Raw genomic sequence first — 12,543 nt, forward strand, 5'->3', positions numbered from 1 at the left:
TTTATAAACATTTGGAATTTTATTTAAAAAAAAAAAAAAACATCACAACCATGAACATTGTTACAGTTAGAGGCCCTCTTGGTTCTCCACAATGATACTGAGCATGCTCACAAGGGGTTCCCATTGTTTAGTCTTTAGTTAAACAACCATCTTTAAAAGAAGGAAAAAAAAACTCGGCACACTACCATTTAACTTGTTTTAATGTTTCTTCACAAATGGTGAAAAATACTAAAGTACAGACAAGGAATAATCATAATGTTGTGGCCAACATTATAAATATGGAATTATAAATTTAAAACATTTTCTGGTTTAAAAAATAAATCTGGTAGTCAATGCAGCTCTGCGGGGTCTCTGCGTCTAGTAGGGCCGGTCTCTGCGCTCCTGACGGTGCTCGCCTCTGCAAGGCCAAAGGGGCACGGGGTTCAACGGGAGAAGGCACAGTGAGCTTCCTTCCCACCACCGCCCACCAGAGCCCAACCCTCGCCAGTCAGTGTGGCAGGGGCTCCCGCCTCAATGCCCCCAGAAGCCCACAGTTGGTTCACACCATCACGTACTTATCCATTTTTCCAGGTCCTCCACGCCCGCCTCTTCTTCCTCCCATCTGTTCCATCAAAGGTCCAGGGGGCCCACCAGGACCGCCTCGTCTTCCTCCGCCAAAGCCACCTCGGTCCATGCCCCGGCCACCACGGAAGCCCCCTCTGTCTCCACCACGGCCACCTCTGAACATCCCACCGGGACCACCGCGGTCCATGAGGCCACCTCTTCCTCCCCGCATGCCACCAGGGCCACCTCTGCCACGGTCACCGCCTAAGGTAGGAAAAAGATAGATCAGTAGCAAGACAGGGAGGACAACGGTGGCAACTCAGGATCTGCTGCCTTCTCCTGGAGCAAAAAGCAAACAGATGCTTTACTTGAGCTGAGTATCTGGGTCACACTTTAGGACAGATGATGGAACTTCAGGAGCTTGAGCACCAAGACTACACTTACTGAGACATCGACCTGGCTGGCAACAGCAATTTACCAAGCCCCCAAGTTAACAATAGGTTTAGTACCAAGACGCTGAGGGGGTGCTCCCCAAACCTGTACCTACCCGGGGGCGGGAAGGGTGGTGGAAGGAAGCCTTCAGGCTTCGGGGCCTTACACTGGTTGCATTCTGTTCTCCAGGCGAAGTTCTGGTTTCCACACCCCCTGTGTAAAATTGTATCACAACAGAAATCACCAACTGAACCAAGAAATTAAGCAAAAAAGCATGTGAGCGCACACACACACCATATTCCACCAGCACAAACACTGCAGCCTGGCCAAGCACCGTTCAGAGGTTTGACGACACACAACCCCAGGCAGCAATGCATCTAATAGACCAGTGTGTGATCCAGAAACCATGTACACGCAGACCCGAGGAGTTGGAACCATGACATCCTCCAGAAGGCTCTGAAGATTGACTGATTAGCCGCATCCCCCCGCCGCCCCGCCCAAGCAGTCAGGGTCATGATACTCCTCTAGACAGAGTCTGGCAGTCCTCTCCAGAATGGGAATGGGGGAGATACAGGATGACTTCACTAGTGGAGAGTATCAATTTGCCAAGAGAAGTACATACGGATTGGGGCACTGCCAGTCCCCAGCTCGGTGCTGGACGTTTCCTCCTCCAGATGGGTTCCCTCGGGAACCCCGGGGTCCTCTTGGGGGAAAGCCACCTCTGTCTCCTCCACGGCCTCCCATGCGACCCATGGGGCCCCCAGGACCTCCTGGGCCCCCTGGACCTGCAATCGAGAAAGAGCCGGTCACTTCTGGATAGGACTAGATTTGCTGCAGGGAAAACCTCTCTCATTAAGGGAATGCAGAGATCACAGCTGCCACTCAGACTTCTGTAGGCCAGGGGGCCAGCTGTGTGTCTTCCGTGCACGTTACTTTAGTTAGCTCCCACAACCTGTGGAATAGGCATTCTCAAGCAGACGAAGAAACCCAAGCAGAATGAACAAATGGCAGTCCTGGGTTGGCCAGGCAGAGTGGTTCCCAGAATTCCAGCTCCTCTGACCAAGAAACTCCTGTTCTTCTCTTCCATTTGTTCCTGCAAACTTTTTTTTTTTTTTTTTTTTTACTTATTTTTTTAATGAGAGAGAGAGAGAGAGAGGCAGAGACACAGGAGGAGGGAGAAGTAGGCTCCATGTCGGGAGCCCGACGCGGGACTCGATCCTGGGACTCTAGGATCGCACCCTGGGCCAAAGACAGGCGCCAAACCACTGAGCCACCCAGGGATCCCCTCCTGCAAACTTTTAACTGTCAGCATTCAGTGGTTAGGACTGATTCTATATACCTTTTAGTATTTCTAATGGGTCTTTCTACACTCTAGAAATCAAGTTTCTCAAGGTTTACCAAAAAATATTCAGAGCAACACAGAAGCAGCTTAGGGAAGGTGTCTGGTAAATACCTCCACGGAGTGGCGGTGGCATCCCTCTGCCCTCACGGGGAGGCATACCACCCCGCATGCTGTTCATTGGAGGTTTCTTCCGAGCAAGAGAAACCTTAAGTTTGCTTCCTTGAAAATCTTTCCCTGGAACAAGAGAACAGAAAACCATTACTCCCAACTTCCAACTCTTCCCTCCTTGAGGGATTAGGCAAGGCTAGAGTACTCCTTGCTCACAAACTCCACTACAGTCAACCACCCCCAATGGTAGCACGTGCCCCAACCACAATCTTCTCTAAGATTGTCGCTGGCAAGGGCATTCTCATTAAAACTCCTTCAAAAGATACCTCCCAAACCCCCTGTGCCCTAAGGCAGAAAATAAGCCAGGAGAATGCTGAGTGCACTGGCACCCTTGCCCCGAAAAGGGTGAGAAGTAGGGAAAGTGTGTAAAGTGGCCAAGAGACGAGAGCCAGGAACTGTCCTTTGACACTTTCAAGTCAGTTTTGTCTGTGGTGGAATTCCAGAATTAATGCCAAGACTAAATATGTATATATTAAACTCAAATGTATATTGTTTTTTTATGGAGTGATCTGTACTTTCTGATAACTTGCTTAGAGAGGCATTTACAACTTTAAGCAAGGTGGATTTGTAATAATGAGGACTAAAAAAATGAGGGCTCTCCAAATCCAGGGCCAGAAACTGGGCCCTCTTATGGCAGAAGGGAGCCATCCAATGCTCCTCCAATGCAGACAGTGAGTCTTCCTGCTTCTGTGGCTTTCAAGTTCCTCCCTTCTGCAATGTGTTATAGTGACACAGAGGAAAAATACATCTGTCCCTTGTCCCTAAAACCACTTCAGAAAATGATATTCTAACAGAATTACATCCATTAGCAAGACCCTTCATGCGTCCCAGGGCAGGCTGAAGTGAAGGACACCAATGAGTACCCCTGTCAACTCTAGGGCTCTTACCATCAAACCACTCCACAGCAGCCTTGGCAGTTGGTGGGTCTTCATAGGATACTGTAGCATCACCTTTGGGCTTTCCTGTTTCCTTGTCCAAGTAGATATGGATCATGGGTTGTCCGGTTCTCTTGTTCATCTAGGCATAAAATAGCATAGTTAGGCTGTGACCAGAAACACACTAACACTCAGAGAAGTCCCTTGAATTGTCAACAGCTGTACTTTTCAGACACACATTCGGTAGGATGTGTTTATCTCCGAGTAGTGAATTATGCATGATTTATTTCCTAAAGTGCCACAATAAATATATACTTAGGTCATTTTTTCTCTTAGGTGTAGGTGTCATGAAAACCACAATAGGCCTCAGGTTCCAAAGTGTGTAAGTGCTAACAGTATGCTTCCCATTCCTTCTCTAGCTGTCATCTCCTGGTATCCTTGTATATGACCCAACATTTTCTGTACCCACACTAAAGGGCACCCAGTGAAATAGCCACCTCTTACAAGGCAGTCAAGCTTTGATAGCATCACACAAGCCATGTCTCACATAAAATAAAAATCACCCTTAAGTCAGTAAGTACAGTACATAGGGTTATGAGTGTGCTAGCAGCATTCTTTTTTTTATTTTCAAAGATTTTATTTATTCATGAAAGACACTGAGAGAGAAAGGCATACACACAGGCAGAGGGAGAAGCAGGCTCCATGCAGGGAGCCTGATGTGGGACTCGATCCCAGGTCTCCAGGATCACACCCCAGGCTGAAGGCGGTGCTAAACACTGAGCCGCCTGGGCTGCCCTGCTAACAGCAATTTTTTTTTTTTTTTAAAGATTTTATTTATTCATAAGAGACACAGAGAGAGGCAGAGACACAGGCAGAGACACAAGCAGGCTCCAGGCAGGGAGCCCGACGTGGAACTCCATCCTGGGTCTCCAGGATCATGCCCTGGGCAGAAGGCAGGTGCTCAACCACTGAGCCACCCCAGGGATCCTTTCTAACAGCATTCTTAAAGTCCAACACAGCTAATTTTTCCTCCAGAGCTAGAATGCACCCATAGCTTTTCAGCTGAACACCAGATACAACTGGCTTGATTTCAGGAGCCACACTATACAAGAATATGGCTTCATCTGTTTTCTGCATTAAAAGTACATTATGATCAAAGTTTAATTTATACACGTTTGTTTATATAACGCCTAGTGATACCTAAGAGTATTGATTTATATATATATATATAAAAGAAAGCTAGTCAGGATGCCTGGGTGGCTCAGCAGTTGGGCACCTGCCTTTGGTCCAGGGCGTGATCCTGAGTCCGGAGATCGAGTCCCATGGAGACCCAGGATCGAGTCCCACATCAGGCTCCCTGCATGGAGCCTGCTTCTCTCTCTCTCTCTCTCCCCCTGTGTGTCTGCCTGTCTGTGTCTCTCATGAATAAAATCTTAAAAAAAGCTAATATTTGTAAGACATACATACTAATGCTATGTTTTTATAAAGAACATACACGCTGAAAAATATGGCAAAACGGTGGTATGAATGATGGGGCTATCTATTTTTAAAATCTCTATTTTACAAAACTGATAATAAAAATTAAAAATTATACTATTATTATTTTTAAAAGATTTTATTTATTTATACATGATGGGGGGGGGGGCGGCCAGAGACACAGGCAGAGGGAGAAGCAGGCTCCACACAGAGAGCCCGATGTGAGACCCAATCCCGGGATCCTCATGCCCTGGGCCAAAGGCAGAGGCTAAACCGCTGGGCCACCCAGGGATCCCACCCCCCTGCCTTTTTAAAAGATTTTATTTATTTATACATGAGAGACAGAAAGGCAGAGACACAGGCAGGGGGGAAATGCAGGCTCCACGCAGGGAGCCCTATGTGGAACTTGATCTTAGGACTCCAGAATCAAGACCTGAGCCAAAAGGCAGATGCCAAACCACTGAGCCATTTAGACATCCCTATACATTACTTTCTTAACTAGGAAAAAACCCACACATACACAAATAAACAACATAGCATACACATCACAAATAGAAACCCTCTGGGATGCCTGGGTGGTTCAGCAGTTGAGCATCTGCCTTTGGCTCAGGGTGTGATCTTGGGATCCGGGATCAAGTCCCACATCAGGCTCCCTGTGGGGAGCCTGCTTCTCCCTCTGCCTGGGTCTCTGCCTCTCTCTCTCTCATGAATAAATAAAATCTTTAAAAAAAAAAAAAAAAGGGGATCCCTGGGTGGCTCAGCGGTTTGCGCCTGCCTTTGGCCCAGGGCGCGATCCTGGAGACCCGGGATCGAATCCCACGTCGGACTCCCGGTGCATGGAGCCTGCTTCTCCCTCTGCCTGTGTCTCTGCCTCCTCTGTCTATCATAAATAAATAAATCTTAAAACCAAACAAAACAAAAGGGCATATGCACCCTGATGTCTATAGCAGCACTATCAACCATAGCTAAAATATGGAAAGAGCCCAATATCCATTGACTGATACACACACACGCCCTCTTAAAAAAAAAAAAAAAGATTTGCATGATGAAGGTTTCCTTTTTTTTTTTTTTTTAAATTTATTTATGATAGTCACACACACAGAGAGAGAGAGAGAGAGAGAGAGAGAGAGAGAGAGAGAGCGCGAATTAACCCCAAGTATACAAAGACTACCAGAAACAGCTCTGGGTATGGGACGAAATTTATGTGACAGATATAGTATATACGATCAAGGAAAGGATGGTTCTTTCAATAAATGTTACTGAAAGAAAAGGTCTCACAAACAGAAAGAAAGATACAAACCAATAATGACATGATTGGTAAGTTCAATTACATTAAGAGCTACTTCTTTCATCAAAAGGAGTTAGAAATTGGGAGAATACATTTGCAGCATTAGACAAGGATCAGCCTTCAGGGAATATAAAGAATTATATGTAGGGGCGCCTGGGTGGCTCAGGCGGTTAAGCATCCAACTCTTGATTTCGGCTCAGGTCATGATCGCAGGGTCATGAGATCAAATACTGCATTGGGCTCCGTTTTGAGCATGGAGACTGCTTGGGATTCTCCCCCTCTGCCCCTATCTCCTACTTTTTCTATAAATAAAATACATTCTTTAAAGAACCATATGTAAAACAAGTGACAACCCAATGAAGAACGAGTGTTAAGACTAAAAGGCATTTCATAGGAGACAGCATGCAATTAGAACATTATTAAGCAATCAGGGAAAAGTAAATTAATACCACATTTCAGGGGCACCTGGGTGGCTCAGTCTTGGTTAAGCATTTGCCTTCCACTTAGGTCATGATCTCATCTCAGGGTCCTGGGAACGAGCCCCGAGTCAGGCTCCCTACTCAACAGGGAGTCTGCGTGTCCCTCTTCCTCAGCCTCCTGCCCCCTGGCTCATGTTCAGGCTCTCTCTCTCAAATAAATAAAATCTTTAAAAATTTTTTTATTTACTTATTTGAAAGAGAGAGTGCATGCACAAGCAGGGGAAGCAGCAGAGGGAGAGGGAGGAGGAGGAGCTCTGTTGAGCAGGGAGCCTGACTCAGGGCTTGTTCCCAGAACCCTGGGATCATGACCTGAGACAAAGGCATACACTTAACTGAATGAGCCACCCAGGTGCTCCAAAAACAAAATTTTAAGAAAAACACCACATTTCCATTTTCTTCCAGCAGATTGATGTAAGTTAAAAATTCAGGTCAGTCCCAGTAGCAGTGAGGATATGGGGAGTGTGATCTTATGAATGCTGGTGGAAATCTACTAAGCTGCTCAGCCATACTATTAGTTATAAAGTATGCACTTTTAGAACCAGCAATTCTACACCTGGGTGGGTACAGCTGAATCTGATTTGTGGATTTAATATTTGCAAATTTGCCTACTCACTAAAATTTAAACTCCAAAATCAATACTTGTAGCACTTTTGTGGTTATTTGTAGACGTGTGGAGCAACAAAAATTTAAGCCCTCTGATGCACTTGTTCCAGTAGAGATCAAATGAGACACGCTGCACTCTCAGTCCAGTTCTCTCAAGGGATGGAGACTGTGGGGACAGGGCAGTGCAGTGAAAGAAGTTCTGGCCCTGGGGCCAGCTGGATGAATCTGAATGCCAACTCAGGCAAGTCACTCAACACTTCAGAACCTCATTTTCTCTTTGTAAGAAAAAAAATAGATCTACCAGGGGGAACGGCTTTTTACAATTTAGAATTCTAATGTATGTGACGTGTGTGTATGTATGTATCCGTGCACACACCTGCCTAGGAGCAGTGGTTGAGTATCCATTAATTCAGTCTTTGTAGTGACCTTCCAGAACTACTGCAAGTAATAAGAACCAACTATACATACACTAAAAAGACACTAGTTTACTGCGCCCCAGGAGACATATACAAGAATATTCACTGCAGCATGGACTACAGACCACAAACTTAGAAATAACTATTAGAGAATATACAATAAATTAACTTGTGACATTTATAAATGAAATATAGGACTCCCAAACCTTTGGGTTTCTGACCTGAGAACTCCTGATCCCCCCCTCAAAACCATAATTTCTCTTAGTTTTCCCCAACTGAACCCAACCACCATTCCACTACCTCAGATTAAAACTTTCTAGTCACACCAGCTTCACGAGCTTCTAGGCCCCTCGGCCTTGCTATTCAATCTACTGTTGCTAAAAGCTTTCCCTGCTCTGAGTTGTTTGGCTCTATTTCTTTTATCTCAGCTCTCCTTGATTTATTTTCCTCCGTAACATCCATCACCTAACACAATATATTCCTTTTTACTGTATGTTCCCCACTGTACGTGAACTCCAAGGGTTCCTGTTTGTTCCTAGTATATCCCCAGAATAACACTGCCTTATAGGTAGTAGTGTTTAATAAACCTTCCCCAAAATTATAGCATATGTCTATGAAAAGAAAGGAACAGTACGATTCGGGATGGGAGCGTGGAGAAAGGATAACACTGGGAAAGAAAAATATGCCACGTGCTCATAAAGCTCTAATTCTCATACTGGAAGTAGAAACATAAATGTTGACCATTTAAAAAATGCTATGGTGTATTCTGTATTTCACAAAAAGCAGTGTCCATATAAGTATTCTTACAATTAACTGAAAATTATAAAGAAAAGACTTGAGTTAAATATGCCCAACCATATTTAGCATTTTTCTACAAAAAAAAAAAAAAAGGTTTTCTTGTTGCTTCTGTTGTTTCTGTATTTTTATTTATTTTTATTTTTATTTTTTTAAATTTTTATTTATTTATGATAGTCACAGACAGAGAGAAAGAGAGAGAGGCAGAGACACAGGCAGAGAGAGAAGCAGGCTCCATGCACCGGGAGCCCGACGTGGGATTCGATCCCGGATCTCCAGGATCGCGCCCTGGGCCAAAGGCAGGCACCAAACCGCTGCGCCACCCAGGGATCCTGTTTCTGTATTTTTAAGGAGCAAACAACATGCCCAGCAAGTCAGGCAACTCAGAAGTGGTTAGCTCTTCAGAAACTCTCAACATCATCTCTTTAAAATGCCTGCTGATTTGGAAGACTTGCCGGGTCATATAGTTTTGCTTGTACTTACCTTAACAACTCCACACTGCTTAAAGAAGTCAGCCAGATCATCTAGAGTCACATTGTCATTTAAGCCTTGCACATAAATTGCACTGTTGTCAGAGTCTTCATCTGGATCTACAGGTGGGCCTTTCAGAGAAAAAAAGACAGGAGTTACTCTGCTGTACCTACAGGGGCTGATTAACGCACTAGTCACTGCTGCTCACTGGTAATTACCACAAAGCTAAGAGAACTACCAGCCACGCTAAGAAAGCCACGAAGTTGTGGTTTCCCTTTCATCTAAGGCTAGTAGGAGTAGATGCTCCCGATAAAGGGAGCCTCAGACTGCTCCCGACAGCAAGAATATCACGCTCATCTACCAGGCTGCTGAGCTCTAGCAAGCACTTACTTCGGTTCTGTTCATTTATTAACATAAGATACAAAATTCAAGAATTCAAAATTACCTAGATCAAGATCTGGTCCTTCATCCATGGGTCCTGCCAACCAGGAAAGATCATATAAAATACTATTAGTGCACGTCTTGCAAGCTACAAACCTTACAAACACACATAGCTATCTACTATACCACCATTTGATGGGGCTTCATTAAATTCAAAATGACCCGCACTGCTAAAATGGAGCAGTGCCCCTTTAACATTTGTGAAAGATTTGCTAGGGTTTTGCTTTTTCTTTGCTGGTTTGCTTTTAAACCATTAACCAAATACACTCAATGCTTATGTGCCAAATTAGTGTTAAATTTAAGTCAAAATTTTTCCTCCAAACCAAATTTAAAAACTGTATTCTCCCCCATATTACAGAAGCAGTTGCTCAATACTTCAAGTTACCCTTTGTTTTGTAACCGTAGGTTAACCTTATTACCCCTAAGACAATGCCGGCAGTACCCATTAGTCTCTTTGTATAGATCATTTTTAAACCGCTTATGAAACTAATAAAAAATTATAGTTTTCTAAAAACTGACTGTATTTTTTTTAAACACTATCCATGGTAATACTCAAAAACTTACCACCAGGCTTATTGAAGCCACCTCGCTCTCCAGCGCTGCTGGGGGGATAAACGAAGAAATGAAGGCCTTTCCCTTTAAAAGCCAGTACCGCTCTGAGCCTTGGGGGGGCTCGTGGGGAAGAAGGGCACTGGCTAAACACATCTCCAAACAATGCATCTCTCTCATCTCGTCACTATGCCTTTCTTCAGGGCAGCTTGCTCAAATTTCCTTTATATACAACCTTGCTTGTCTGATTGTACACACCAGTGTGGTTGGTTCCTTTCATTTCGGGGGCTGGTATTAATAGTGCAATACTTGGCAAATTAGGGGGAAAAAAAGTAGATCCCAAACACCCACCCCATCAGCTGAAAAACAGGGAGAGCTTGGTTGTAGAGGAGTAGCAAGCTGGGGCAACTGCTTTCCATGTTCATAAAGGTGCACCCTCAACCTCTCCTAGGGGAGAGCCAAGTGAGGCTTCCTAACAAGTCACAGTATGATAAAGCAGGAGACAACCACATTAAACGCCTACAACACACATCAGAGGACGCATCCAGCCAATCTTCAGCATAAAGCCATACAATTCAGGGCACTAATGGGATTTAACAATCGCTGTGAAAGGAGAATTTACAACAAATACCAAGGCTCAATGGACTGGGGGTGCAACTTTATAGACACATCAGTTGAGAACAGTGATGACAGCAGTATAAACTTACTGCTTTACATACTGTAAACAGGGGGAGGGAACACGACAGGCCTTTTTCATTTTTCCTTTAAAGTTAAATAAAGGCAGCTCCTCAGTGGGAGGCCCTGAGCTTTTTCTAACCAGTATTGCACCTTTAATACCTGAATATACAATTTCAAGCTGTTGCATGCAGCTTTGTTTCCTTTTTAAAAGTACACACCATAAAATGTTCTCTCTCTTTAAACACAAAAGTTTACACTTTAATGTTACACAATTCTAGAGTATTATACCTCCTCTGGTTCATTACCAAATAACAAGTATGCAGTTACCAAAGTTACAGAAGGATTCCATTTATACAATGAATACATTTTGTTAAAAATATTCTATGTATATTTTTCCTCTCCATATGGACACCGTGTCTAGTCCCACTTTTCATTATGCTGCCGGCTGAGTACTGAGTACGGGTACTTTTTAAGTATTGAAGTGTATACAAGGCTCTCACTTTGTAACCTGTAGCATATAAATGCGACAAAGCATGTTAAAAAGTTTCCACGTTTAACAGCCAATGAAAATATCAAAATACTGAGGCAATGAAAAAGGGCATGTTAACAACATTGAGTGCCTTACCTGCAGAAGACACTGAAAACCATCACCACACCAGAGTGAAAAAGAGGGGAGAGGGGAGATGCCCCTGCTCTGTCCCCAAGGGATCCAACTGACTGCTTCACAGTCAGTTGAAAAACCTGTGGGGAAAGCCATGATTTTTTCCATGGCTCCAGGAGAGACTTCTCATCCAGAAAGAGGGGATCCCTCTACTAGCAAAGTCTAGCAAAATTAGCAGAATTATTACTTCTGGAGTATTAAAATGAATGAACTTGAAATTGGTTTTGCAATTGGAAAATACTAAGAATTCTAGGTGATTGGAGACGTGATGATAGTAATTTCAAGTGTCTACGTCTATTTTAAAACATCCATAAAGTGAAACCTTTATAATGGAATGACATTTTCCAAATCAGACCGATTTTACTTTATACCAAATTATTTACCAATTTTTGTGTTGTCAAATAACTGTTTCTTCCAATAAAGATTTCACCAAAGACTTTTTTAAGTTATGCAGAATACACAGAACCTAATTTTCAGTTATCTTTCAATAGGAAACAGATTTGGGAATATAAAAATTAAAGATCAAATTTTTATTTAATTTTGAAGTCCACTTCTATTAAAAAAAAAAAAAAAAGAATCCCTACACCCAATTTTTCCTTGTACCAACAGTGGTACCAAATCCAATTTATACATACTATGTAACATTCTGCATAACTTTTTTTTTTTTTTAACTAGTTTATATAGGGACAGAACACACACAGAACTAAACCTTCCAGATTATGTTAACCATCAACATTATACCTCACCTTCATCAAAGTACAGACACCAGAAAGGGGGGAAGGGATGGGAGAGGGAGGGGAGGGGCAGGCACAGGTAGCAGGGTTATGTTACTGATCTAAACAAAGTCTTCTAAACCAGATTGTGCCATCAATCAAAATGGTCAAACCGATTTAGACTTCTCAAAATCTCCAATGGGGAGTGATCCTATAATTATATACATTACTCTGCAAAAAGCTATTAGACTTTTCTGTACCAGGTGCACCTCAGTTCATAGTTCAGGGGTTACGGGACCAAGATCTTCATCATTATGTTCAACAATTCCAAGTACTAACAGAAGTTGGGGACAAACATTGTGGAAAACAACTGTGTTCCTTTTCTGCAGTATATATATATATATACCAGGTATTTCAAGACAACCATTCAAAGGCAATTAGTTAAAAACCTAGGGGTGTTAGAAGGGTTGTGTGTGTTCCATCCCGAGTCTATTACCCACAGAGGCTTTTGACCTCTGGAAACCATGAAGGGAACTGAAAGCTCTCGTTTCAAAACCATTCTTTGTTCTCCCCAACCCAACCAAGTAGATTGGCAGGGAAAAAAGCAAACTGC

General features: G+C 43.4%; 1 protein-coding gene across 2 annotated transcripts in view; it reads right to left on the reverse strand.

The window, feature by feature from the left end:
* The window catches only part of EWSR1 (EWS RNA binding protein 1), a 27,998-nt gene continuing 15,455 nt past the window's right edge, over nt 1-12,543 (reverse strand). Inside the window, exons 9-17 of one of the 2 annotated variants that reach the window (XM_041728653.1) lie at nt 9,894-9,931; nt 9,334-9,366; nt 8,901-9,019; nt 3,373-3,502; nt 2,429-2,551; nt 1,598-1,760; nt 1,091-1,188; nt 555-807; nt 1-397 (exon numbers count right to left, since the gene is read on the reverse strand). In XM_041728653.1, the coding sequence (XP_041584587.1) occupies nt 358-397; nt 555-807; nt 1,091-1,188; nt 1,598-1,760; nt 2,429-2,551; nt 3,373-3,502; nt 8,901-9,019; nt 9,334-9,366; nt 9,894-9,931 (997 nt within the window). In that variant the 3' untranslated portion in view covers nt 1-357. The remainder of the gene's footprint in view (nt 398-554; nt 808-1,090; nt 1,189-1,597; nt 1,761-2,428; nt 2,552-3,372; nt 3,503-8,900; nt 9,020-9,333; nt 9,367-9,893; nt 9,932-12,543) is intronic. The other variant, XM_041728654.1, reaches the window with a different exon arrangement.

Source organism: Vulpes lagopus, chromosome 14 (genome assembly GCF_018345385.1).
Source record: "Vulpes lagopus strain Blue_001 chromosome 14, ASM1834538v1, whole genome shotgun sequence".
Classification (NCBI taxonomy): Eukaryota; Metazoa; Chordata; class Mammalia; order Carnivora; family Canidae; genus Vulpes; species Vulpes lagopus.